At 60.6% G+C, this 27,484-nt stretch overlaps 1 protein-coding gene across 1 annotated transcript; it reads right to left on the reverse strand.

Annotated features, from left to right (window-relative positions):
• Positions 1–26,303, reverse strand: TRIM8 (tripartite motif containing 8). Its single transcript, XM_088528660.1, has 6 exons — positions 25,696–26,303; positions 2,838–2,933; positions 2,201–2,434; positions 1,448–1,479; positions 885–1,000; positions 1–611 (listed from the first exon to the last, which is right to left on the reverse strand). The coding sequence occupies exons 1-6, from the start codon at positions 26,263–26,265 to the stop codon at positions 4–6; spliced, it is 1,656 nt and encodes a 551-aa protein (XP_088384786.1). The 5' UTR covers positions 26,266–26,303; the 3' UTR covers positions 1–3.
• Between the last annotated feature and the right edge of the window lie 1,181 nt (positions 26,304–27,484).

The following is a 27,484-nucleotide window of genomic DNA, read 5'->3' on the forward strand; positions in this document are numbered from 1 at the left end:
TGGTTAACTGGTGACGTAGTGTTTCGCAGAAGGCTGCCCGTAGACCCTATAGAAATCCTGCCGCCCGTGCTGCTGCGACGCGTCAATCCATTCCCTCACGGCAAGTCCCGGGAGCGACTGGGGCACGGCGGGCGCGGGCGGCAGCGGGTGCGAATACTCCTGCGAGGAGACTGTCCAGGGGAAGTGGCCCGAGCGGGGGTAGGGCTGGTGCCCGCTGTGGTTGGACACCGAGGAACAGTAACAGTTGTCCACTGAGCAGACGAGGATTTTGCGCCCGCCGTACTGGGAGAGCACGGACTGCTGAGATGAGGTGGTGTTGGGATAGTGAGATGGGTTGAACACGGAGCCCGAGTGCACGGGCTGCGGGCCGCTGGGAAGTCCGACAATGTGCTGCGTGGAGCTGCAAGGCACCATGGCTTGTGCGGACTGCCCCTCGCCGGCAGCAGCGCCCTGGCTCATGTACTGGCTCGCCACGGTGCCGGCCGGCGGCTCCAGGAAGCTGCCCTCGGGGAAGGCGGTGGAGTGCTTGCGCTTCTCCGCGCCGGCGTTGCTCACAGCGCACGGGTACATGGGGATGCTCTGCAGGAAGGGGACCGGCGTGCTCAGAGGACCTGCGTGGGGTGACACAAGCGCAGCCATGTGAGATGGCCCCGCAGGGCCCGGCCGGGCAGTCGCAGAGGGAGCACATCGGTCCCACCACCCCATCCCTGCCCACAGGCCGGCTTCCCATGGGCTTTTCCAGCTGCCGGCCAGCGGTGCCATCCCAAAGCTCTGATACCCGCTGGAAACCCGGACCCCGCCGGATGCCCCCGCAGCGTCGCGGGGTGAGGACGTGCCCGGCGCGCGGCACGGGGCAGCTCCGCACAGCCGCCGGCGTCACCCACCTTCCAGCAACTTCCGGAGCTGCTTCTCCTTCTTGGCGATCTCGTTGAGGAAGAGCTTGGAGTTGAGGTGCCCAATCTTGGGGGGGGGCAGGCTGCCGCCCGTGCAGTTCTGGGTCCTGTCGGGGCCGCGGGCAGAGAGGAGCCGGTGAGGGGCAGCGCGCGCTCGGCCGAGGCTCCCGCGGCCCCACGCGCTCCCGCGCCGGCCCCTGCACCCCCTCCCCTGGGCCCTTTCCCAGCAGCTGGGGCAGGACGCGGCTCCGTCCGGCTTCGCTCGGACACGACCCCGGCAGCCCTGGCCCCGCACTCAGCACCCCCAACCCCATCCGCACGGGCACCCTGCTCCCTGCAGGCCCCGCGGGCGGATTGCAGCAAAGCTGGATGGATCCCGCCCCGGCCAAGGGGAGGACTTGACTCAGAGCCCCTGGCAGAGGGTGTCTCACCCTCCCGGGCCACAGGGGAGCTGAGGCACGGAGCCCCCGCGGCCCCGCGGCCCCGGCCCCGCTGCTCCTGTGCACGTCACGGCGCTGCCCCCGCCCCTGCGCGCGCGGCTCCCGGGCACTCACCTGTCCATGAGGATTTTCACAGACTTGGTGTTCTGGGAGGGGAGGAGAAGCCCTGGTCAGTAAGGAGCACCCCCACGCCAGCGCCTCCCGTCCTGCCCCGGCCTGTCCCCGTGCCAGCTCCCTGCCTTGGCCTCCTGCGGATGCCCCAGACCCCATCCCGCAGGGTGTCACCCCGCCTGGCCGCCGGGCGACCGGTCTCCCTGGAAAACCTCCTGGCTAAGGCCCAGGCACACCAGGAGCTCGGGGTGGCTCTGCCACCTCCCTGGCCCGCAGCAGAGCTGTGTGGGGCATGTGAGGAGGGGATTAGGCCTGGAGCAGATCAGGGGACGGGAGGGCTCATCCAGTCCCTCCCGCAGCGAGGGCTGGTGAATCTGCCTCGGAATCCTGCTGCCCTCGCCATCTCGGAGAGCAAAGGGGTCACCCCTGTGCAGGCACCAGCTCCAGGACGGGTGGCCAGGACGGCTGAGAGGTGGCAGGGCTCAGGGGCCCGCGGAGCCCCTCTGCCTCCAGCACAGGCTGCCCCAACCCTGTCCAGCTGCAGCCTTGTCCCTCCCTCCTGCACGGATCCCTGCAGGCTGCAGGAGGCCAGCACGGAGCATCCCCTGCTCCTCGTCACCTTCCTGCCCCTCCAAAGCAATCAGCTAATCCCTGTTAGACCAAGGGGCTGCTGGAGCCAGCAGTGCCCGCAGGCTGCCCTGTCTGTCCCTGACCTCCTGTCCCCTGCGCAACCCCAGCAGGGACAGCTCTCCTCACCTTCATGAAGTTGATGTCCTCAGTTTTGTCGAACATGACCTGGACGGAGCTGAGGAGCTTCTTGGCCTCCTGCATGCGCTCGTTGAGGTGGAGGACCTGGGCCGCGTTCTCGTTGCAGAACTTGGCCTGGGCCTTGTCCAGGATCTCCATGGTTTTCCGCAAGTCCTCGTCCAAGATCTGGTGCATCTTCTCGTACTGCAGACGCACCTCGTCCTTCAGCTGGCTCACCTTCTCCTGGGGGCACGGGAGCAGGTCAGCCTCCTCCACGGGGATGCTCGCACGGAGCAAATCCCACTTGCTCGGAGGCGCAGCACAACACGCACCTTGCACCCGGGGGTTCCTGCAGCTCCCCACCACGTCCCTGCTCTGTGACCTCCCACCTCCAGACCCTTCCCTGGCCTCACTACTCCCACCAAGACCTGCAAGGCTGTGAGGCAGCACCAAACGTCCCAAACAGAAGGACTGCCAGGACTGAAATGGAAACCCCAGGCAACAGCAGGGTTGGCTGGCACCTCCCTGCCCTCCCTCCTTGTCCACGTGTTGCCGGGGTCACCGCTACCCCGTCCCCCCGGCAGCAGCCGGGCCCTGCAGTGCCACAGAGCAACGGTCCCCAGGGCTGGCCAAAGGCATCGGCTACCTCGACCAGCCGCTTGTCCGACTCCAGCTTGTAGAGCTGCTCCTCGATGTCCTGCTCGCGCTCTTCCAGGCGGTCCTGCTGCTTCATCAGCATCTTCTGCAGGGACAAGAGAGGGGAGCAGCCGTCAGAGCCGTGGGTGCCAGCAGCGGCCACAGCCACGCGGCCGGGGAGCTCCGAGCGCCGCCCGGCTCCTCAGGAACAACCCGGCTTTCCCTGCCGGGTCCCCACGCACCCCTGAAAGCCGTGCCGGGCTGCACCGCTCCCAGCCGCGGCGGGGGAACGTCCCTGCCCGGGGCCGCGTGTGCAGGGGCGCCGTGCGGGCTGCGGACGCCGCGTTCGGGCGCCCGGGACGGAGCGCCGCGGCGGTGCCCAGCTCGGCGCCCCGGCGCCAGCACGGCCGCCCCACGTCCCGTCGTCTCGCTGCTCCCGCCACGAGCCCCTGCGCCAGCGGGAAGGAGAGGGGCCTCCTTGCACCCGGGCCTCGCCGTCGGACGCAAAACTGGGCTGGGAATAACAACGTGATTCCCGCAAGCGGCCAGGGCCGGGAGTGCTGGAAGGCACCGTCCCCATGCGATGTTTTCATGGCTCTTTTGCAAGAGAGGCAAGAGAAGAAGCTCACTGGTGATGGACCTAATGGGGATGCGTCTGCAGCTCTGCTCCTGTCCTGCTGAGCAGAAGACGGGTTTCCCAAACCCACTGGAAATCAACTTTCAGTTTTTTATATATATATACTTCTAAAGCCGAGATGTCCTTCTTGGAAAAGCAGCCCATTCATTTTCCATCATGAGATGGACAAAAAACACAGGCACGCACTAACCCCCCCATGAGACACTAAAACCCCCGAACGGCTACGACCACCTGGATCATCCACCCCCTGGCCCAGCCGCCGGCCTTCCCGCAGCAGGGGAATCCGGCCCGAAACGGCGTTCGGACACGAGGCGCCCGCAACGGGAACGCGGCACTGCCGGTGCCGCGGGAGCGCCGGGACGCTCCACACATGCAGGAACGCAACTCTCCGGCCTCCAGCCCCTCCGGCAGCCAAATGCAGCCCCGGATGCGAGGGAAGGGGGAGCCTCAGGGTGACCGAGCGGCCATGGACCTGCGGGACCTTCCAGGGCCTTCCCAGCACCCTGCTGTGGCCATGGCTGAGCTGCCAACTTTGGTAACTTCAAGCACATTCTCACAGTGTTACACATGTTTGTTAAGGCTCCAGCTCCTGGGATTATATGATTACACAAAATTATAAATATATACATAAGCATATATACTTTATATATATATATATATATATATAAAATTAATAGCACTTTGCAGCTGGGAAAAGTGGCTGAAATACAACCCAAAGGCTTAGAAATCTGAGAGAAGAGAGGCCACACAGTATATTTTTCTCTTTTTTTAATTTCACATTGGAGTTACTCTCTTGATTTTAGAGTGATTTAAAAACCATACGTATCTGCGACTGCAATGGGGTGGGAGGGTTTTCACCCACAGCAAGCAAAGCCTTAACAAGACACATGGGTATAAGATACCCCTTCTGGCACTGAGGAGAGAAATTTCATTGTCTCTATAGCACAGACTGAATTCCTTAGGTATTTTGAAAAGGAAAATATATCCCTTTCCCTGCCATCCCCTCCCAAATCTGGTATTTCTGAAGTCATGAACTCCTCCTCTAGGAACACAATTTCTCAGGGTAATTTCTCATATTTCATGCATGACCTTGATCCTGGGATAACTGGAGCGCTCTCCACATATACTTCCCTCACTCCAGTCCTCAGTCTCTAAGCGAGTGGGTGATCTCGGCCGGCCTCCTGAGGCCTGAGGAGCTGCCACGAGTTTGGAAACGCTCTGCATGAAGGACCAGGAGTCAGACACGGCCCAGGAGAGTGGCCGGAGACCCTGCAGGGCTGGTTTTGGCGAGGAAGGTAACGCCAAGCCCAGGGAGAGGCAGTGGCTGCGCCTCCCGTGTGCAGGCCGAGCCCTGAGGAGGCTCCTCGGCTCCGGGAAGGCCTAGACCCCGTCCCGGGATGCTTGTTATTGTCAGAGAGGTAACGCGCTCCCTGCGCAAGGAGGGATGTTACACGCCAAAGCCAGCAGAGACTTGATGGGAATTCATCTGACAAATTAATTAATAAATTAATCTGCAGCTGAGGGAGCTGGGCCTGTTCAGCCTGGAGAAGGGAAGGCTGAGAGGAGACCTGATCAGTGTCTACAAATACCTCAAGGGAGGGAGGGAGGAGGATGGGGCCGGCCTCTTTTCAGTGGTGGCCAGTGATAGAGCTAGAGGAAATGGTCACAAGCTGAAGCACCAGAAGTTCCACAGGAACTTAAGGAAAAATCTCTTGACAATGAGGGTGACAGAGCATTGGAACAGGCTGCCCAGAGAGGTTGTGGAGTCTCCTTCTCTGGAGATCTTCCAAACCCGCTTGGACGCAGTCCTGTGCCACGTGCTCTAGGTGACCCTGCGTGTGCAGGGGGGTTGGATGAGATGATCCCTAGAGGCCCCTTCCCACCTCAACCATTGTGTGATTCTGTGAAGCGGCTGCTCCATCTTGCTCCAAGAGGCCCCAACGAGACTCTTGTTGCTTGCTGAACACTGGCTTATTCCGCTGGAGTTAAATGTGATCTCCCCCTTCCCTCAGGGCACAAAATAAGAAAGAAAAAGGCAAACTGCAACCTAGAAGGAGGTTAGACAGGCCCTCCTCTGCAAACACGTGACGGGCACTGACCCCATGGAGGGCCTGCCGAAGAGACAAGGAGAAGTTAGCTGAGACTGGCCTTTGCCCAGCTGTCCATGGCCCGAGCAGGGTGAGTCCCTGGGTGCTCTTACTGGGAGTCCTGCTGGCCTGGGGTGCTGCGAACCCCAGTCGCGGGCAGGGAGGCCCCGGCAGGGCCTCTGCAGCGGGAGAGGCGGATGCGCGCGGCTCATCCCGCGGGACGCAGGGCAGCGGCGCCGCTGGCCGGATCAAAGCCCGGCCACGGAGGCTGCCCGCGCAGGAAGGATGGGCTGTGCTGGCGGGGCAGCTCGTTTGCCATAATTATCCGCCCGGCGCTGATCGGGAGGAAGGCGCCACCGGGAAGGAAGCTCGGTGCTGCCCGCACACCACGCGCCGTGGGACGGGCAGCGCGGCGCAGGGCCGGGCCCTGAGCACCCGCCACGCGGCCGGGCGCCCGGGGAGGCGGCGGCACCGGGGCGCTCACTCTGGAGCGGGAAGAGCCCTTGGGGCTTGATGCTGGATTTCGTGTCAGCCTGGGCTGCAGAAACGCCAGCCTCACATCTGTGTGAGGCAGGGACGTCTGGTAGGGGACAGGGCTGGTGCTATAGACCAGAACTCTGTAAGATTAAACGCCTGAAGCCACAAGACAGTAAGATGACAGTGAAGGGTTTAACAGCTTTGAAGGTGCGGGGCACCCGGGCTCCCCATCTGAGAGCCATTACGTGACTGCGGTACCACAAACCTCCATCCTGCTGCTCGCACCCGTCCCCGCTCTCCTGAGCGGCAATTCCCGGCCACACACGGGGATACTGGTGCAGGGGAAGGTGCTCAGACCCGCCACGACCTCGTGTGAGGGCTATGGCCGGGGAAACCCACGGGCAAGACCCCGGCGGGCGCAGGGCTCTGCGCTCCTCTGCGCAAGGACATGGGGCCGGTGGCTGGCGCTCTGCACGTGGCGCCTGCGGATTAAAGCCCTGCCCGGGCTGCAGCCCCCCCGGCCACGCGGCAGAGCTCAGCGCTGCTCGGCCCTGCTTCCACATCCCGCACGGTGCCTGGAGCCGAGCGTGGCCGCGGAGCCGCCGCTGGCACAGCTGGAGCCAGCCCACCTGCCCTAGGAAAGCCGGGAGCCCCGCGGCAGCACCCCGGTCTGCAGGAGCGTGTGCTGCTCCGCACACCTCGCTCAGTGGCATTATCCCACAGCACCTTGGAGCGTGGGATTATCCCGCAGCACCTTCCCTGGAGGCGCTTCCCACCGGCTTCCAACTCCGCTGGGGTTAGGAAGGAGCCTGGTGGCCAGGAAGGTGTCCCAGACCCTGCGGAGCTGCTTTGGTTTTACACAAGAGGGGGAGCAGCGAAAACCCGGAGGAGCTTAAGGCTGCAGTGTTTGCAGTGGGAGCGAGGCCTGTGCGGATTCTCTGACGTCTGCTAAGGGTTGTGCTCCCCTCAGGGCCATCCTCTCAGCAAGGGCAGTAAGGGAGCCGCTGCACAGCGGCTTTCAGGATGCCACTGCAGAGCCTCCACCACCGGGGCAGTGATGAGCCCGGGCTTCGGCCGTGATTCCAGGAGGGCTGGATGACCCGCGTGATCCCGAGCTCTCCGTCCCTCAAGCCCCAGCCCGGCAGCCCGCACAGTGCGCACACCGCGGCCCCGTGCTCACGGCAGCTCCGCACTCGCGCCGTCCCGTCGCGCCGGCTGCTTCCCGACGCAGCCCGGGGCCCGTGGTGACCTTCACCACGCAGTTCTGGCACTGGATGGCACCACACCACCAAATGCCATGGGATTTCCATAAATAACGTTGACACCCCAAATTGTGGGGGTGCTGGGCGTAGGGGGAGTGGGAACCCAGATGGCTCCACACAGTCCCTTTAAGTTCGGCCGGGAAGCTGGCCGTGGGCAGCAGAGCTTGGATCTCCACCTCCCTCCGTCCTTCTCCTTTGCACTCGCTCTTTCCCCTCGCAGCCAAATCACAGGCACTGAGTGAATAAGGACTTTGTTTGCAACAACCGGAAAGACAGAACTGAGGGAGCAGCACAGAGCGTGAGGGGGAGGAAGGGCGAGGAGGAGGAAGGTGGAACGGGAGCAAAGAAGCCATGAAGGGCAGATGCCTTTCTTGGGAATGGCTCCAGACACCTGCAGCTGAGCCCAGGGACGAGGATCAAGGACCCTTATTGAGAGACGAGCATCCTGACACAGAGCTTTCTTGGGGAAAGAGGTTCCTGGCTCCCCATGTGAAGCAGCACAGAGCTGGAAATGGGACTGAAGTCACTGCAACTGAATTTTAATGCACAAAACCCTGGACCTACGAGGCAAGTGCAAACTTTCTTTCACCTCCCCTTGCCTCCTACTTGCAAACTTCCTGCTTTTCAGCCCTGCTTTACAATAAACTAGCCAATTTTCTGAGAAAAACCTACGCTACGAGCTATTCTGATCCCTTCTGAAAGCATCCCCCACCTGCAAGCAAAAGTCGAGGCGTTGCAAAATGCTCCGTCACTTCTTGTCACGGTGTGGCTGGCTCAGCGGCAGAGCACGTGAGCTGCCCCCCAAGTGCAAGAAATCGCTCAAACGTGGAAGGTTTTGACCTTTTGCACCGCACCTGGCTGCAGCCACAGGGCGGCTCGAAACAGGCTGCAAACTGCAGTGTGGCAAAGCTGTCCTGAGAGGAACAAGAGGAGCTGGCACGAGGAGCCTTTCAGGCCTTGGTTTCGGCCAGGGACGCTGCGGCTCAGCAGCTGCGGTGGCTCGGCACCCCCGGGCAATGCCAACCTCCCTGCGCCTGCCCCGGCACCACGCAGCGAGCGGAACGAGGCCCTTCTGGCCCGTCCATCCCAGCTGGCGCAGACGGGGCGCCCGGCCCCGTGCCGGGCAGCGCCGGCACCTCCCGCCTCCCCGGGGCGCCCGCGCTGCCTGCGGGAGGCCGAGGCGCTCGCAGAGACAGGAAGGAAACGGCCTCTGGCTGGGGTTTCATGGTGCACGAGCTACAGGAACCGCCGGGCAGCGGGGAGGCTCGGCCTGGCTAGGTTGGCTTCGCCCCCCTTGTCCCCGTGCTGTGTCGGGGTCTCGCTTTTCTCCTCGTGCTCCCGGCACGCAGACCACTTGCTGGGGGCCCGGGGCCTGCAAACGCCAGCAGAGCTGCTGCTTCACGGGGAAGGGCTGGAGGTCGAACGTCCCACTTGCGGGCAAGGACACGGGATGCTCTTTGCAAGGGTGCCTCCACGTGCCAGGCTGGGTGGAGAAACTTCCCGCTGCCCCCTTGCCCTGGGAAACGCTGCCTGGCCCGGCCCGAGCGGGCGACCTTCCCCAGCAAGCAGGAAGGAGAAAGCTTGAGCTTAACCCCCAAGTCCCACGGCCCCTCCTGCCTTCCCCTTCCCAGCGCCACCCACCCACCCTTCCCCAGGGATCGGCCTCCGCCGGGTCCCGCGTCCGTCCGGCAGCTACGCCTGGGAAGGGAATGATCCGCAGGAGCAGTGCCCTGTTCCTGCCAGCCACGCCAGAGCCTGCAACAGCCTCTGCCTCGCGCTTCAGCAAGTGCCAGCGCGAGGGCTGGGAATGGCCTGCGCAAGGGCAGCCGCCCTCCGTCCTTCTTGGCCCCTTCCTTGCCCCCACAGGAGCCATGAGGGGTAGTGCCCCCGGGAACAGCAGCCACACGGGGGTCGGGGCTCCCCAAAGTGGCACCCGCACATCTGGGAGGCTGCAGCACCCGCGGCCCAGGCAGCCCGAGCGGGGAACAAGCGTCGTGGCGGGAGAAGGGCCCGGAGCGCGGCCGCACCGGCTGCTCCTCACGGAGCCTCCAGCCCGGCACAGCCCGGCTGCGGCGCGCGCCGAGGCCCCGCGGCGATCCCGGCAGCCAGGGGCTGCCTTTCCCCTTGTTTACACCGAGCGGAGAGGAAGAACTTGTTAGCAAAGGGAAAATAAGGGGTATTGTGTTGCATGGGGCCAGCGGAGGGATTTCGGGCGTCCAGGAAATCAGGATCTATTCTCTGTCTGCCAGTGACCTTCAGAACGACCTTGAGGAAGCCAGTTCACCTCTCGGGGCCTCTGTTTCCCCTCCGGCTCTTTGCGTGCCCAGAGCTGCCGCGGGCTGTGGCAGGGATGGCCCGTGGGGATGCCCTTCCTAAGGCCCCGGCCCAAGCGGCAGGAGGGAACGTGGGAAGCAGGTGACATCTTATTTGTTTCAGCAGAGAACGGATTTGCAAATTGAGCTACAGGAAATCAATTTACATGGAGCCCGGAGTGCGGGGCAGCCAAATCCAATGGCGGGCATGGTTTGTGATGGCTGCGGAAATGTTGGGAATGGCAGGAACGTGCCGAACACCACGGAAGGACAATCCGCGCTCCCTCCTCCACAGACGCTCATGGAGATCAGCCCTGGGCCCTCCAATGAGTGGTGGCAGATCCCAGCCGCCCCCATGGCAGATGCCCTCTCGTGCCAGGCGATGTGGAATCTGCAGACTGCGACCCACATTTAGCAGGGAGCAGCCTCCTCCTGCCCCTAATCCCCCTGCGATCCCGCCTCGCCGCCGGCTGGCCCCAGCGCCAGCCCCAGCTGCCACCGCGCGAGCAGGAGGCCCCGTCACTGCCGCCGCTTTTGGGCGCTGCATGAGCAGGACCCAGAGCCCGGCCCTGGGCACCCCTGGCCTCACTGCCAGCCCTGCCTCTCCCACGGGAGCCACGGGACATTTCCTCGCCGCAAGCCCCGGGATAAGGCAGCTGGAGCGAGGCGGGCGCACAGGGATCACAGCGGGTGCAGGGAACGGGGGGCCGGGAGCAGCTCCCGGGTCCCTCCTTCCCTGTGCGGCGCAGGGAGCGCGCGGATCCCAGCCAGGCCGGGCAGCGCTCGGCCCGGCGTTCCCAGCCCACTGCGCTCCCGGCAGGCTGCGGTGGGACGACGCTCCGGGCCGCGTCCAACAGCGCGAGGGGCAGGTTCCTGCCCGGACACTCCTGGGGAGCTCCCGGCGCCTCACGCCGGTGTGCGGGGCACCTCGTCCGCGCCGCGACGGGAAGGCACGTTGCAACATCCTGGGAAGTTCTGGGACTCCGACCTGAACGCGAGCACTCTGAGCAACTGTTTCCAGCCACTTGAGGCCTTGGACGGACACCAGCACATGCGGCACATCTGGCCTTCGCGGACAAACGCTGCCATCGAATCCTCGGGCCTCCTCCCTGCTGGAAAATAAAAGCTGGGCCCTGCAGTGACACTGCCTGCCCGAAAACGCCCAGGCCGAGCTGCTCCGGCACACAGGGACGCGGCAGGCACGGGCAGGGAGAGGAGTTTGCTCCTCGGAGCTCGGGAAGGCGCTGCAGGAAGGTGCCCGCCTGGCTGCGCTGCCCCAGGCAAAGCCGTTCCTCGTGGTGGGCCCCAGGCTCCCGCTCCGAGAAGGGCAGCGCTGGCTGGGCTGGGCAGCAGGATTATCCGGGTGTCACAGTGCGCTCTGAGAGGGTAAGAAATCATGCAAGAAGTCCTGCCCTTTCCGCCTGCAGCACACTTGGTGCTTGTGGTTTCTCGAAAGCTTCAACCAATTTACACTTAAGCTAATGTGGCCCCAACTCCCTTTTTTTTTTTTTTCCTCTGCCCTCTTCTGTCTCCAGTGTCATGGACCCAAATGAGAGATGAACCCAGTAAAACCAAGGGATCTGTTTTGAGCTGGGTCATCTCCCCAGACTGGCTCTCAGAAGCGGTCTGACCCCAGGAGGGGCAGGTGGTGGCAAGAACGGGCGGCTGCTGCCGTTTTAACTCGGCTCGTGGAGTCGCAAAATCCTCTTCCCACACCAGCCCCCTTCCCCGCTGCTCTGCCAGCCCCGAGTTCTTCCTTCCATAACCCCACCCAAAAACACAAACAAACTCTGGCAGCACCTCCAATGCTGCCTTGCTCCGCGGCTGTCCCAGCCTCTTCCAACTGCTGTATCCCAAGAGCTTTCCGATGCGCTGCGAGGTCGAGGTGCCGGCCGGCAGTTCCCGGGCCGAGGCTGGCGGGAGGCCTTGCCTCCAAACGCAGTCACGACCCACTGCCACCCCTCGGCAGCAAACCGCCCCCCATCTGCAGCCCCTGCAAACTGGGACACCCTCCTCCGAACAAACGTTTGGATGCGCGATCCAGCGGGTCGGCGGGATCCCGGCCCCTTCCAGCCGCGCTCGCTGCGCGGCTCCTCTCGGCTGCTCCCGGCACGACAGCACGCGGGGACCGCAGGGCTCTACCTGCCCCCGGCAGCCTCCTCTGCGGACGGTGCCTCTTGGAGGACCGGGACACGCAGGAGGAATTCCTGAGGAGACCCCGGGCAGCGCCTCCAAGCCGAGCACCCGCTTGGGCTTAAAGGCAGTGATTTCTTTCCCATTTTTTTCTTCTCCCAACCGATCTAGTTAAACTTCCAACTGCTCAAGGCTATTTTAATTTGTACTGGTAAGTTAAATCAACACAAACAAGGGCAGAACGGGTTTATATGCACCCCTATCACTGCATGCACCAACTGCAGCACAGCTAGATTTCTCTAGGCAGCTGTTTTTCTAATAAAGATATGGGGTGCGGGGGGGGGGGTGCATTTTTTGTGCACTTCCAACTGACAAATGGAGCCTGAAAGTGACTTGGGAGTCAAAGTCTTATGGAAAGTCAAGGTGACTTACGCACCTATATGCTAGATTCAAAGAGCTTTGCAAAAATGCAGATCAACTAACAAGATTTATAAAACCTGTTAGGGGCTTAGAGGCTGCTTAAGTCTGAGAGGTGTCAATGAAAGTGCCTCAGTCGCATAGGAATGGACTTACAAATGCACCTATGTCAACCTTTTGGTTCCTTGAAGAAAAGGGGATTCGAGCTCTCCCAAAACGAGGCTTTGACACATCAACATCTCTATTCAAAGCCTTGGCTGCTCCAGCACTGATCTCTAAAGCGAAGGGAACACAGTCCTGCTGCCGCCTATATCCGCTGCAAACGCACGCTCCAAAGGCAGCAGAATCTGCTGCTTCAGCTAAGCGGCCACAGAAACCACCCCGAAGAACACGAGATTCAGCTGGATTCGGCACTCAAACTGGAAAAAAGAGCATGAAAGAGAGAACTTTGCCCTTCTGCAGCTCCCCCGTGCCAGGCTCGCCGGCGCTTCACAGTCCTGGAGCAGCCCTTCCACGAGCGCACGGCGAGTCCGATCCCCATCCCGATCCTGATCCCGGGCACAACCCCGGGGCGAGTGCCCTCATCCCCACCAGGCTGCCCCTGCACCGCGACTCGGCGCCGCTGCCGACAGGGCCCCACTGCTGTCGCCGAGCGTGAAAGATCCTGGGTTTTCGCTTTCCCCTGTTTTTTTGAGAGCGGCTGTTCTGAATCTGAAAGCCTGGATTATAATCTTTATGAATCCCATAGTTAGAACGTGCTGAACAGCAGCCCAGCAAGACCAGATGTTCAAACAAAGCTGCCAACCGACAGCTGTCTGCAGCTTGCAGCGTGTTTTTACTTTAAAATGCAAAATGATACCAATCTATATTAAAAGAGATACATTCGGAGCCTGCGAGAGCAGCTGAGGCCGCGCAGATACTGCTCTTTCATGTAGGGTGTGGCGGCAGAAGGAAATATCTCAGAAACTACTGCTTAAACCGCCCTCCCAGCCCCCCCAGATCCTGGCCCCTTTCCTAATGGCAGAGAGACTCACGTTACTGCTGGAGTGCCGTGAATGTACCAGTGCGTGTCCAAACACGCCAGGAAAAAGAAAAATGCGGCATGAACAACCCCGTCCAACGCAGGGCGCCAGAACGAATGTGGGGCTGCGGAGCCCGCACCTGGCCCCGGGCAGCGGCAGGAGCAGAGCGAGGCTGCGCCGGCCGCGGGGACGCGCGGGGGGACGCGGGGAGCTCCGCTCGCGCCCTCGCCACCGAGGGCAAGGGGATGGGGCAGCAGGCAGGGGATGAAGGGTGCTGGCTGCCTCCTCTCCCTCCTTCCAAACCCCAGAGCATGGGGAGGAGCAGCAGGAGAGGTACCCCGCTTCCGATCCGCGGGGAAAGTTACTGGAGAGACGTCTGCCCCTGCCTAGCTCTCGTGAGAGGCTGGACATCGACCGCCCTCTATAAGCCTGGGGTAAATCCACCCTGCAAAGGCATTCAAGGCAGCAATGATGCTGGCTGATGCCACAAGCCCCAGCTCTGACAGCTCCTGACGCTGCAGTTCTCCAGTTGGAATGAGCCCATCCGTTCCACGTCCCATCCCGGGTTGTCCCATTTCCATCTCAAACACACCCAGACACTTGTGCAACACCAATCCCACCGGGGAAAGCCTGCAGGGGCCTCATCTGAGGCTCAACGTGCAGCAGGTTTGGAGCATGCACCGCTTTACATCTTCATGTCACAGGCCGGCTGGGAGCAGGCACGAGGCGTCGCACCCTGCGACCTTGATGGAGGCAGGATATCTGCATTCCAGGGGCCGGGGCACGCAAGAGCCTGCGTTCAGGCTCGCTTCCTGCTCTTCCTCCCGCCTCCTTTCTTCCTTCCTCTTCATGGAAACGTAAGTCACTTGTACCCATCAGGCTTTGGACGTGGCAAGTCCTTAACTACGCTGGTAGGGCACATCTGGCCTGCAGGAATGGAGCAAGCTGCAACTTAGTCATACGTGTTGTCCCACGTTGTGCCCCGCCAGCCGCGCGCGGCCGCGATCCCAGCGGAGCGTTGGGACGGTCCCAGCGCTGCCTCGCAGCAGCAGCATGAATGAATCACAGCGCTGAACGTGCCGCCCAGCTCCCAGCAACGCACTTGGGATCAAAATATTTACGCTGCGAACGCACAAGAAGAGGACTGAGTTTGTCCCCCAGCCTGGTCAGATAAAAAGGCCAACCCCGTCTTGCATCAGCCCGTGGGTGGCGGGAGGACGAGAACGCCGAGGGCAGGGACCAAGCCTGTGTTTTGCAGCCGAGCTCTGCCCAGCAATGCTAAACTGAAGAGACCTCCGCCGGCAGCAAAGCCCCGGCGCAGAGACCGTGAGTGCCACAGCCCAAGGCTCGTGGTGGCGCCGGGCCGGCAGGCGACACACGAACAGGCATGCTGGGACCTGTAGTTCAGCGGCTGCACAGCACCACCCGCCTGTAAACACAGCTTAGACTAGAGGGACGCAAAGCCCCCAGCTGACGGTAAGGCGCCAGCGGCGGCCTTTTCTTGGAAGGTGCTTGGCCAAGTCCCATGTGCTGCATTAGCCCCGTTTTAAGAGAGGTGCAAGTGCCCGCACCCTGCAAACCCCCTTGCAGCCGAGCTGCGCCCTGCCTTGCTCAATGATGTGCCGTGCAGACAGCGCTCGCTCCTAGGCCTGGCTCCCAGCACATGGAGGCTCCTGACTCTGGGAGAGACCCCCGGGTCCCGCTGAGGGTCAGCAGGCCGCTCGCCCTGGGAGCGACAGCCGGGAGCCTCCGCGAGGCGAGCACGGCTCAATCCGCAGGCAGCGGGAGGCAGGAGGCGCCTCACGACGACGCCGCCCCTCGCGGCTGCCACAGGCCGCACGGCTTCGCACCCGGCTCCACACAAAGGCCGGGCGTCCCGCACGGGAAGGGAAGCGGAGCCCAGGGCAAAGGCAGGCAGCACCTCCGGCCCCTGGCGCGCGGGGGGACGGCACCAGGACGGCACGGCCCCGTTTCCTCTAATCGCCCTTGTGCGCAGTGAGGGAGGAAACATCCTCTTCCCCAGCGCCTCTCACGCAGCCCTGCCTTCGCCGTCTCACTGCCTTCCTACCGGAGCATGCGCGAGAGCCGGAACCCGGCAGTGCTACCTGGCTAAGCTCTCGGCACACTGCTGGGACACAAATATAGGTGAAAAAATATGTTTGAGAAAATGCCATTGCAATCGGCAGCACATATCTCCGACTTCACATATCCCCCCCTCTGAACCCTCCTCCAAACAGGGTGTCTTTGACGTGCCCACAGGCCCAGCATGGAAGCAGCTCCCCGCACGGCTGCGGTCTGCTGCAACCCTTCCTTCTCCTCCTCTGCCTCCTGCTCCCTGCTTTGCACGAGGCTCTTGCACGGCAGTGCTGGGCTGCTTTGGGGCTGGATTTCTGTGCTCTCCGACTCCGGGGCTCCTCCCGCGGCACGAGTACACAGGACAGGAGAGGGCGGCCGGGCACAGGAGGGCAGCAGCGCTCGGCTGGTGCTGAGGAGGGGACATCGCTACCGGCAGGACTGGGGGGAGCGCTCTGGGGGCAGCCACCACCACGAAATAACAGCAAAGGACCCAGTCCTGCTGCTGGCCTTTAACATGAGGACTTCTCCTAGGGGGAGGCCTGTCATTGGGTTTTAATCTCGCCTGATTACGGGCCAGCCTTTGACATTATTGATCTCAGGCCCCTAATGTGTCATTCATCTTTCAGGTTGCCCTCGGAGCTTGACGGCTCAGACCCAGCCGGCTCCGTCCTCCTGAGGAGCAGGAGGTGACAGGCGGGCGCTGCGCGGCTCCCCGCGCGGGGCCCGGCGCGAGCTGCTGCGGCCCCGGGGAAGCGCCACGGCAGCCCCAGCTGGCATTTGATCTCCTGACTCAAAATGCAGCTCCTCGCGTCTGCAGCAGCTCCGCGCGGCTTTGTCAGGCAGCCCAAGGTGCCTCCAGCGCCTGCTGCTTCCCTCTTCTGCTTTCATTACCCTCTTTTAAAGAGGATGCAGCAGGGACACAAAGGTTAAGGGAGGCGCCGAGGGCCAGGGGGCTGTGGCAGGGAGCGGGGTGTAAGAGCGAGGCCACTTCTAGCTGTGCCCGTGCTGCCATTTTCCGGAGCGCGGTGACCAGCCAGGCTGCTCCTTGCTGCCCCGGGCCTTTGCGCCCCCCAAGCAGCCCCGCTGCGAGCTGGGCTCTGCGGTGGCTCCTCCGCTGCCTGCCCGCTCGCACGGCAGCGCCTCCGAGCCGGCTCTCCGTGTCTGCTTGACCTTCAGAATGCTAATGCCTGCTCCCTCCGCCGGGCAGAGCAGGAGGCAGGTTCCCTGGATACGGAGCAGCTGCCAGCCGGCAGCGCTGGGATTCGGGACGCCCGGCTCTGCCGCCCCACGGGCTACTGCTCCCCTGTTTCCTCCATCTTCCCCCCACAGCTGATGGGAATTCTCAGCCTCCGTCTTTTGGGAAACGCAGTATCAGCCCGCAGGGGATCCTCGTGCCGAGATCTGGGGACGAGTGTGAAAAACTTCAGACCTAGGGCCAGGTGCTGCATCCCCCCCAATAGGACCAAGGATCCTGGCTTCCCTGGATCGCTTCCCTCACTTCCCGCTCGGCCAATGACTTTCTGGGTGACCTATGGGAAAGCCCCTTCCTCAGTTCATCCCGGCTTTAGGGTAATGCCTCGACTCCTCTATGCTGGTTTTAGGGTGCTGTAAAGATGAAACTGCCCTTTTTCTTGCCCTGTTGTATGGATAAAGCTACAAAATCCTTGCCTCGAGGATGGGCCAAGGCTATATCCGCTGCACGTCCAGGACTGGGAGATGTGTGTTTGGAGAGGGTGGTCCTTGCAGACTCATTTCCAGTCCCCCACCTGGGTGCCCTGCAGTTCAGTTTGCAGCAAAGCAGGAGAAAATCGACTGTCCGGATGCTCCCGTTTCAGGGAGAGGGCAGATTATGCTCCCCGATTCCCACACAACCAAACACCTCTGATCTGCCGCAGCCGGGCAGCTGGCTGGAGAGCAGGAATTCTGCCCTGGATCCGTCCGCCCCCAGGGGCTCCTGCCTCGGCGCCGGGTGCACCAGGACCAGAGAACAAAGGGAGGCACCGGCTGCCCCATCCCTTTGTCTGAGCGCAGAGTGGCTTCACCTGCCGCGGAGGAGAGCGGCGCCCGCGCGGGGCCTCGGGCCGGGGCGAGGGATGCGACCCCTTCCCAGTGAGTCGGCGAGGGGATAACGAGCGCGGGACGCGACCGCGTTAGCGCAGGCACAAGCGCCGCGCGCCGCCCCCTTCGCCCATGACGGCCGCGACCCGCAGCGCCAGCCGTCGCCACAGAAATATCAAAGGGCCCCCAGCGCGATCGATATTTGTCTGCGTGTGGCCGAGGAGCAAGGCCTGGCGCTGGGCTCCTCTGAACGCGGAGCATCGGGGGCGGCGGCGAGGGAAGGGGGTGGGCGCCTGGTTTCCAGGGGACGGGGCTTTAAAGCCACACAATAACCGGCTCCAGCGAGCGCTCGGATTAAGCTGTCGTACAGCGAGGGAAAGCGCCGACTCCATGAGGATACAAGGGATTTTCATTCCCTTTTTCTCCCCCTAAGTCTCCAGTTCTGGAAGGAAGCTTCCAGGTCACCGAGACAGGAAAGGAGGATGAGGTGATGCTGAGCAAACCCGGAGAGGCGGGTGGAGGCAGGAAAGGACAGAGCAGCCTTCCCTCCAGCTCGTACAGTCGGCTGGTCTGACAACGTTTACTCATATTTCAGAGAGACACAGCCATCCGGAACGTCACTGCCTGCCAGCTGCCTCATCTGGAGCCGTCCACGGCTCGCGTGTTTCCAATTCGCTCCAGAGATGGGCCCCCAAAGCAGCCACAGAACAGGGAATTGAGGAAGAAAAGGTAGAGGGGAAAAAATACGAGAAAAGGTAGGAAAAAAACAGGGAGCAGGCAGAGAAATGAATTCAGGCTTAATTATTTTTGCAGTTCTGTTACAGCAAACCAGCAAGTGGATCACTGCGAGCACGAGGCCCTGCTCCGAGCTGGGAACTTTGCTCATGTTACTGTCACAAGTGAATCACAAGGCAGAAAAGGGACGAGCAGGATCCTCTAGCGAGAGCGGCCAACGCTGTCCTTACGGGAACGGCTGCAGGAGTCCGAACCTCTCCCCCGAGCCCATACAGGAGACACACGTAAAACCCCTCGCGTGCACCGCGGCCCTCGCGCTTGCAGAGGGCTCCGTCCCGCCGCGTTTGCGCCCGGGCGCCGCGGGGCGCCCCAGCTCCGCGCCGGCCCCACGGCAGCCGCGCCGGCTTCTCCGGCAAGGAGGGAGGCCGCATGCAGCTCAGCGGGGACCCCCGCGCGGCTCCTCTGAGCCACCCGTCCTCGCCCCAGCCAAACCGGCATCTCCCGAGCCTCCGGGCTGCTGATAAACGCAGAAAGTTGACAAAGTCACCAGAGACCAGTCCAGATCTGCAGTCTTTTATTTGGTTTGAAAAGGGAAAAGCAAGGCCAGACCAGATTCTGCCCCGGAGCCTGCGTGGCAAAGCAGAATCTGGCTCCGAGTGTTTATTTATAAATCTGTACATACACGTACATTTGAATTCTGACAGAATTAATTCTGGCATCCAGCTAATTCAAAGCATTCCTCCCCCATCGCACTACTGTTGCAGGCCAGCCCAGCACAGAAGCTGATTATAAAATGCTGCACTAGCCAGGCATTTCTGCAAAGCCTTGTGCTATTGAGCATTCAGCCTTTCCTTGCTTGGCTATTTCATTGTTTCGGTGTCGATCCCTCCTCTCTTGCCCTGTGTCTCCTGGTTACTTTTGTCCCTGCTCTGGAAGCACTGCTGCTCTCAGCCCCATTTCGGCTTCAGATTAAAAAAAAAAAAAATTACATGAAATTAAAGAGAAGAAAAACTACCACCACGCACCAAGTCTTCCAAAGGCTGTTTCAAAAATAAATAGATTGCTAACATGCAAGAAATAGGCCAGTATAGGCCCAGATCTAGGGACAGAAAACCTACTGCCTCCCTGAGAAGCACAACTAAGAAATCCCTGTGTGGTCACACGCTGTCCTCTCAAACAGAGAGGAGAGAGGTCAGGGCAGCCAGCAATGTAAGAGCCTCTTTATTCTTGGGCAGTTGCACAAATCTGATCGCTTGTGCCCTTTGTGAGACATGGAAATGGGCCTTCTCCTCCCACCCCCTCCGGCAGCCTCCGCTCCCCTCGCCGGCCGGGAAGGGCAGCGGCTCCGTGTGCGCAGCTGCTCTCGGCCCAGCTGCGGGGTGAGGGAGGCGGCAGCAGAGAGGAGGCGGCTCCCCTTTCGGCAAGGCCTGGCTTGGGCCACGCGCACGGAGGGCTCGAGGACAGGGCTTTGCTGGAGCAATGGAGGAGAAGGGAAGAACATCCCCAGGACTTGGGTATTCCTCCACGGACTCACTCTGGCTCCCTTTGGTGAGGCAAAAGGCTGAGGAGCAAAGTCAGGGGGTGTCACACTGCAGGTCAAGTCTTTCCTACTTCTCCCTCCCCAGCACAATTACAGGTTCAGCGCAACCACACCTGCATCTATGGGACACTTGCATAAGGGACCAGCACAGTCAAGGCAGGAAGTTCTGCCCCGTGTGGGTGTGCAAGGCTGGGCTTAGCCATCCTCACCTGCAAAACACAGCTAACCCAGATGCTCTGTGGTGCTGCTGCTGCGCTGGAACTTGCTGCCATTCCCTGAGAACAGCTCAAGATCCTTGGATGAACCTCTCTCCTCCTTCCAACTCGCTCTTCTCCAGCACCCGTCCATGCAGCATCGCTCACCACGGGCATCACCACCACGGGAAGGGGCAGTCCCTGCTTCAGCTCCTGCCCTCCCTGGGTGCTGACTCCTACCTCTGCTTCACCAGCTCCATCTCTTCCATCCAAGCCTCTTCCCTCCCGAAGGCATTAAGTTGCCTCCCTGTGCCCCCCATCTGTGCTGTCATTTCTCAGATGACTCTACGCAGAACAAATGTGGCTGCAGGTTTCGAACAAGCAACCACAGGCAACTCGATGAGTTAAGGGCAAGGAAAATGCCCAGGCTTAGCAGAAAAGCAGCAGGGAAAAGCCCTTAATCCAAACCCCGGGGAGGCAGGAGCCTGTTCCAGCTTAGCCGAAGATCTGGGAGCACTAAGACACCCATGGCTGCTTTCCTAGCAAACCCAGGCGCGTTTGCACCCGCGCGGCTTGGCCCCCCGAGAACTCTCAAGGGCAGCACAGGTTGCTATGGGCTGAACGTAAATTCTCCGCTGTCCCTGACAACAAAGAGCAGCAAAGCTTGACAGATCGATGGCGGTGAGCGGCACGGAGCTGGAAAGCAAGGCTAGGTGGGTGCTGGGATTTCTGCGGCTGCCCAAGGCCTGAGAAGTCATTATTCATCAAGGCAGTTTGACCAACTGACAGCGTCCCAGGGCACAATAATCAGTCACATTTAGCAGCCGGGCGCTGCAGCCGCGAGGCCCCTGGGCAGGAACAAGGGGCATCAGCAAAGCTGGGGGAGGAAGAGCCTGGGTCTAAGCTGATGGGGGAGGAGAGAAGGGCTCAGCCTTTCGCTTCACCCATGGGAGCCAGGGTGAGGCCATCAAGGAATATCTGAGGGCTGGGAGCAGGAGGAATTGGACCGTGCCAGCCCCGCTCCATAGGACCTACTGCCAGAATCAGTGGAGGGGCCGGGTACGTTCAGAGAGCCCCGTGGGGGAACGCGTGCCAGGTGGCAGCCCACACTACCTGCAGTCACGAGAGCTCGACTGCACCAGAAAACCTGAGCAGACGCACTCGCGGTGCCTCCAACGAGCCGCATGCCGCACTTCTCATAAACAAGTCATCTGGAAAATAAGTAAGCCTGTAAAAATCCAGCCCGTCGCAAGTTACCAAACCTGTTTCAGAGTAAAACAACCTACAGCAGCTCAAGGCAGGAGGCTGGTGGTGGAGCAGACCCCAGGCTCCTCAGCACTGGGGCTCCCGGGCTCTCTGCTTAACATGCATGGCAGTGGGGAGATGTGACATGGGGCTTGTTCAAACAAGGTGTCTTCTCTTGCATCAGAGGCATCCACCGAAACGAAACGGGCAGCATTTCCCCCCTAGAGACCTCGACTTTCAGAACTTAGCAGGAATCAGCAGGGAAATCAGCAAGGGAATGCCAGTGGCCACCTCTGCACTGGGGCTGGTGGCCAGTGCCTGCAAAGGGCCACAGTGTCAGGCACAGACTGGGGACTCAGCGCTGTGTGCTTCTACCCAGCGCTTGCCCCTCCATTCTCCCCTACTTTAGTAAGCACTCGAATTGAGCGGATCTGGGGCACTGCTAAGAAAGCCCAGATGGATCCCAAAACCCCATCCCTGTCCCCCTGGCTTCACCCAAGGGTGCTGCTCCAGGGATGGAGCCACGCTATGCTCCTGCACAGCAGCACTCCCCCAATGCTTCCCCCAGGACTCACCCCTGCAGCTGCTTCACACATTTTCTCCCTCTTCTGAACATTCAGAGATACTGGAGATGCTCAGAAAAGAGGATTTTTCTCTCTTCCTTATAGGATAGAGCAGTAAAGAGGGGGAATGTGATCCCTGTATCCCTGTCCTTTGGAACAAAGGCCAAGCAGAAGCAGAGCCCCTGACACCCCCTCTGCCAGTGGCACCCTGGGCTCCATACGGGCAGCTTTGTCCTGCCTTCAAACAACGGTGTTCAATGGAAAAAGGAGGTTAACACGGTGGGAACATCCAGGAAACACCTGGGTGAGCCCCTTCTGCCTATCTTTGAATGCAACTTTCTGACTGGCCCTCTCTTTCCAGTAATGTCTTCTTACCCCCCCATCTTTGGTGACGGAAAAAAAATAATGAAAAAAAGTAATATACCAACCTCAAGTTGGAATAACTTTCTTTTTCAACCTTAGAAGAAGATTCTCCCCTGCCTAGGAATAGCAGGCAGGAGGCACATGTCACTGGCAGGAAAGGCAAAGATGGAAGAAAAAAATCCCGTTTCATTCTGAGACCTTGACACAAATAAAGCCTCCAGAAGTAAAAAAGAGGGTGGGTTGTTGGCTTTATTTTTTTTTTCATCTCTCTCTCTCTCTCTCTCTCTCCTCTAAGCGCTACAAAAACAGGAAACAAAGGAGAAAACATCTCACAAGGGGGAAGGGGAGGTAAGCGTTTTATACGCCCACGAAAGAAAGATTAACCACATACTTTATTTACTGTTTGTACTATGGTTGCACCTTTGAGTTCATCCAACCCTGAGTCAGGGCTGTGTGGGTTTGTGCAGCACCTACCACTGAAAGGCCTCCCTCCCCCCAGACAACCCAGGACAAGCCTCCACTTTGGGTAACTGCTCTGCGGACACCCCGCTCCCTCCTACGCCAACCCGCTTCCAGCATCTCCGCGCCAGCAAAAAGATCTCCCGGCCAAACCGCTAGCACAGGGCTGCTAAAGCAGGGGTTCTGCCCCCAGAGCCCCTAGGCCCCTTCAAAATGCTCTGCAAGCAGAGGGTGGGATGCCCTGCGAGGTGGCCTGGCAGCAGGGCTGGCTTAACAGGGACTAGAAAGGGGCAGTTGGGAGGCTCCGAGGCCTCCCCTGGGCTCCGGGGATGCCCCTGTTGTGGGGCTGGTCTCCAACACCCGCAAAGCCGCCACGCCACATCCCGGGCGGCGGATCAGGCTCCCGGGCCCCAGGCTTTGACTCATTTCTCAATTAGGAGCTTCCCGAACGCGAGCTCTGCAGACACACACGGAACAGATCTCTCATGACCGTTTGCTCGGGGGGCCTCCTGGGGCTCTCGCAAGCGCAACGCGGCTCGCGCGCGCCCGGCGCGCTGCCCTCGCGGGCCGGCCTTCCTCGCAGCCCCGGGCACCATGGGGGCTGCTGCCCGTGCCACTCGAGCGGGCACATCCGCACGCGGCGCATGAGCAAGCGGCCAGGAATCCCGGCTCCTGCCGCCGCTGGCTGGGCGCGCAGGACGCTACACGCAGGCGGCCTAATTCGGGAGCCGCCGCGGCCGCATTCCTCTCCGGGACTGGCTCACGCAGCGCGGCAAGGGGTGGATTTTAACCAGGGCCCTGCCCAAGGCCACACAGCGAGCGCAGGCGAGAGCCGGCAGCTCCGCGGTGGTTTTTCCTTCCCTGCTCCAGCCAGCTCACAGAGAAACTGCTCGAATCACAGGGGAATCCTCCAGGTGCAACAGCGCATCCCAGCTCCAAGGCGTCCACCGTTATCCCAGCACCCAGCCTGGCCACTAGCACTCACCTTCACCCAGCGGGGAGACACAAGCATATTACTGCAGAGAAGGGAGCCAAGGCAGCAGCAATGGGGGGGCTAAGGGATTTGGCCAAGGTCACCCAGGAGGGCTGCAGCTCCACTCTAGCCCGACACCTTTGGTGTCACCCACAATTTCACACCAGGGCCAACGTTCAGCCTTGCTGGGAGCAGTTACGCGCCAGGCCGAGAGCGGCGCATATCCGCAAGGAGCGGCGAACATCCAGCCATAACAACGGCAACAACAACAACAACAAAAATGCCGGGAGAGCGGGAAAAGATGAGATCAAAGTGTCCTGGAAAAGGACCTGGAAAAATACTTTCGGTCCCTGGCTAACGCTCCCGGGAAATGCACACACAGGCAGGCCTGTCCCGGCCCCGCAGTCCTCCCAGGGTGGCTCTCCACCCTGGCACAGAGAGACAAAAATGACTCCCTATAAATAGAAGCAGAAAAGTGCTTTGCAAAAAGCCTGGCTGGGTCTTTCCCCTTCCAGTGTGTGTGGTGGAGCTGCTGGCACCTCCGTGGAGGTCTCTGGTTTTCCCCCAAAAAACCTGGAGAGGAAAATAACCTTCCTGTTAGCTCACGCTGGCTCCTCGCTGCACCGAGCCACCTCCCCCCCTCCCAGGCCTGGCCATCCAATTGGAAAGTAATTATCCTGCAATTTTTATTTATGACTCTTTTTTTTATTGCTAAATGGTGACTCATTTTGGCAACATTAAAATACACAGGAAATCATCCCCATTTTACAGTAATCACCATTCAATTCATTGTTAAATATTTATTCGTCAGGCTAGCGCGGGCCTCTTCCGAAGGGTCCGACCGAGGGCCCTGGGGCAGCCGGGAGGGGACGCGATGGCCTCCGACGGCTGGAGGCCGGCAGGGTGGTTAAATACCCGCCAATAACTCCAGGCTGTAGAGCCAGGGGTGAAAGCGCCTGCCAGATGGTCTGGCCACAAGCAAAATACAGCCTTGCTTTGCCCTCATGCCAGCACCGTGCCCCACACCCTCTCCTTAGAAAACCCCGTTATCTGGCCCAAACCCACGCCTGAGTCCCCACGAACAAGAGGTCCGGCTTCCTGGCTGGAATCGCTGCCTGGAGGGAGGCTCTCCCGGCCTCGGCCCTCACCAGCAGGAACGGGAATGCTCGCACCAGGTTTCGCAGAGGCGAGGAAGGAGGGGGGACGAGGCAGCAGCGTTGTCTACCAGCCATACAAGGGACGGGGCAGTGTCCTCGCGGCGGGGCTTTGTCACCCCTGCGAGCGAGAGGCCTCGAGTCGCATTCGGGGGCGATTCAGCCTCCAGCGCAGGCAGCCCCATCCTTCCCCCTCGCTCCCGAAGAGGACAAGGCCTTTGGAAGGAAAGGCTCTGGAGCAGAGCACACAGCCAAGCTGCTCTCTCTGCTGCTGGCTTTTAGCATGTTTCTCCCAGAGCCATCAGCCGGTCCTGCTCTCAATCACAGCAGGGCTGCAGCCAGGCAAGAACCAGGGGAAAACGCTCCTCAAAATCCCCTCTGCTCTGCAGACATCACCTACGCCACGCTCGGACCTCTTCCCTTGCCCGTTTCGCCGCATCAGCGAGACGCTGCGAGCGGACGCGGCTCCTACGGCTGAACAGCTGCAGATGGCGGCCAGCGCCGACCCCCTTCCCGGGGGACCTTCCCGGGAACAAACCCCCGCTGCCTCCGTCACCGTTTGGCGAATGCGGGTTCTCCCCGTCTCTCTGTGACGGGGCTGCAATCTAACATGTCTGCTGCTTCCTGCTCCCCAGACGGCGCTGCCGACGGCACTGGCACGGCCCGGGGAACAGGTCCCTACGTCAAAGGGTGAGCGGCAGGAGCGGCGCCAGGACGCGCGTCGTACAGGCCCCACGAGCACCGGCCTCCGCACAGAGCCGGCAAAAGCCACACGGCGCCGCACCGAGTGCCGTATCCGGCTGAGGGAGGCGGAAACGTATCCCGCATCGCGCTCCAGAGTGGGCACCTGCCGTGCTCTGCCGCAGCTCTGGCCGCTCGGGGGCCGGGGATCCTCTGGAACCCCCTCCCGGCTGCGTCTTGCGGCAGACCATGCTCAGAGCCAGGGAGATGGGCTGCGGCGCTCAATGGGCTTTTGACCCATCAAGCAGCCTGGAAATTTCCCAAGAGGCAGCTCCTGCCCGGCTCCCATCCCGCAGCAGGGCCCGTCGGCCCCGCCACAGCGCGGCTGCTCCTCGCAGCAGAGCCTCTCCGCGCCGCAACCCGGCGCGGCAGCCGCGACGCCGAGGGGAGGCCGAGCGGGAGCGAGGGGCATCCACTCACCCTGATCTCATTGCGGCGGATCTCCACGTCACAGACCGAGTGTCCCTGGTGGGCCCCGCTGTAGTAGCAGCAGAACTGGCACACGGCCACTTGCTCGGCCTCGCAGTGGTACAGGCGGTAGGCATTGTGCTGGGGGCAGCTCCAGGCCCGCACGTCGTCCGCCTCCACCAGGAGGTGCCCCCGGGCCGTGGAGGGCTGCTGCAGGTGGGTCTGCACGTGCGACTGGCAGCAGGGCGCCTCGCAGCGCAGGCAGATCTTCTGCGCCGGCAGCGGGGGCCCGCGGCGGCAGAAGACGCAGTGCAACACGGAGGGCGGCTTCTCCAGGTTGAGCGAGTTGAACTTTTCCACGATGTTGGTGAGCTTGAGGTTCTTCTCCAGGTTGGGCTTCTGGTTGTAGGCCTGGTTGCACTCGGGGCAGCGCACCAAGCCCGACTCCTTGGCCCAGGCCTCCCCGATGCAGCCGCGGCAGAAGTTGTGCTTGCACGGCAGCTGCACGGGCTCCACAAAGACGTGCAGGCAAATGGGGCAGATGAGCTCCTCTTCAAAGCAGTTCTTCCAGTTCTCGGCCATTTCTGCTGGCGGGATCTGGCGACTTCCCACCCCCCCAACCGTTTAATCTCTCAGTTTGGTCTACAGATGGACGCCGGGGTCTTTTCTCCCTGCAACAGGAAGTCTCAGGGTGAATCGCTGTTTCCCCCCCTCCCCCCTTTAGCGCAAATAATAAATAAAAACCGCAACATATTTTAAAATTAGGAATAAAATAAACCACAGAGCAGCGTTCTAGGAATCCCGGGAAGGAAAACACAACCTCCATGTCATTTCATTAAAGGGAAAAATTGAAAAGATTTAAAAAAAAAGACACAATATTCTAGGATTTACAACCCCAAGCCTTCACAACCCCTAAAAACAATTTATTCCGCTCCCCGAAGGTGAATCGAAACTTACCAAAGGTTGAAAAAAATCCATACAAAATCCAGTCGCAGAGTCCAAGTCCATATAAACCTCCCAAAATTTAGCGCTCCGGATCCGCGTTTCTTTTCCCTAGGTTTGCGACTGACATTCAATATTTTAAAGGGACTTTTGTCCCCCACCAACCTGGCTAACAGCTGAGAGAACAGGCTCGCTCGGGTTTTCTCTTTATTACTATTATTATGATGATCTCCCCTCCCTTTCTCCCTGTCGGGAGCTCAGATTCAGAGTCTTTTTAAAGGAAGCAGATCAAAGGGTTAAGATCCAAAACGGGAAAAGGAGGAAGGTTAAAATATATATATATATATAGTAATAATAATAGCAACGATGACGGTGATGAAAAACTGAATTCTCCCAGCGGCCCCAAGATCTGCTTCTAACCCAGCAGAGCAGAGCGGGAGGGGAAGGGGGGGGGAAAGGGGGAAAAAGAAACAAAAAAAAAAAAGAAGGAAAAAAAAGGGAAGAATAAAACCTCCCGCCTGCTTCCAAACTGCGAGGTCTTGAATGGGAGAGCGGGGAGGGAAGGCTGGCCAGGCACTCGGGTGAAATCCCAGCTCCGAGCAGCCCTTCCAAGCTCACCCTCCGTTCATAAATAGGAATGAAAAAAAAAAAAAAAAAGGGTTTCGCAGAGGGAGGGAAGGTGGGGGGGGGGAAGGAAGAGAATTTCAATCCTATGAAGCAAAAAAAAAAAAAAAAAAAATCAACCTGCTCTAAATTCTCACGAGAGGTTGGGTCCTCTTCGGTGGGAAATAAAAATAAAAAGGAGGGGGTTTAAAAAAATAAAAAGGGGGTAAAGGGATTTAGCCCCGTCTCATTCCAG

Source organism: Tinamus guttatus, unplaced genomic scaffold, assembly GCF_059628265.1.
Source record: "Tinamus guttatus ecotype Peru unplaced genomic scaffold, ASM5962826v1 Tinamus_guttatus_pri_ptg000314l, whole genome shotgun sequence".
NCBI lineage: Eukaryota > Metazoa > Chordata > Aves > Tinamiformes > Tinamidae > Tinamus > Tinamus guttatus.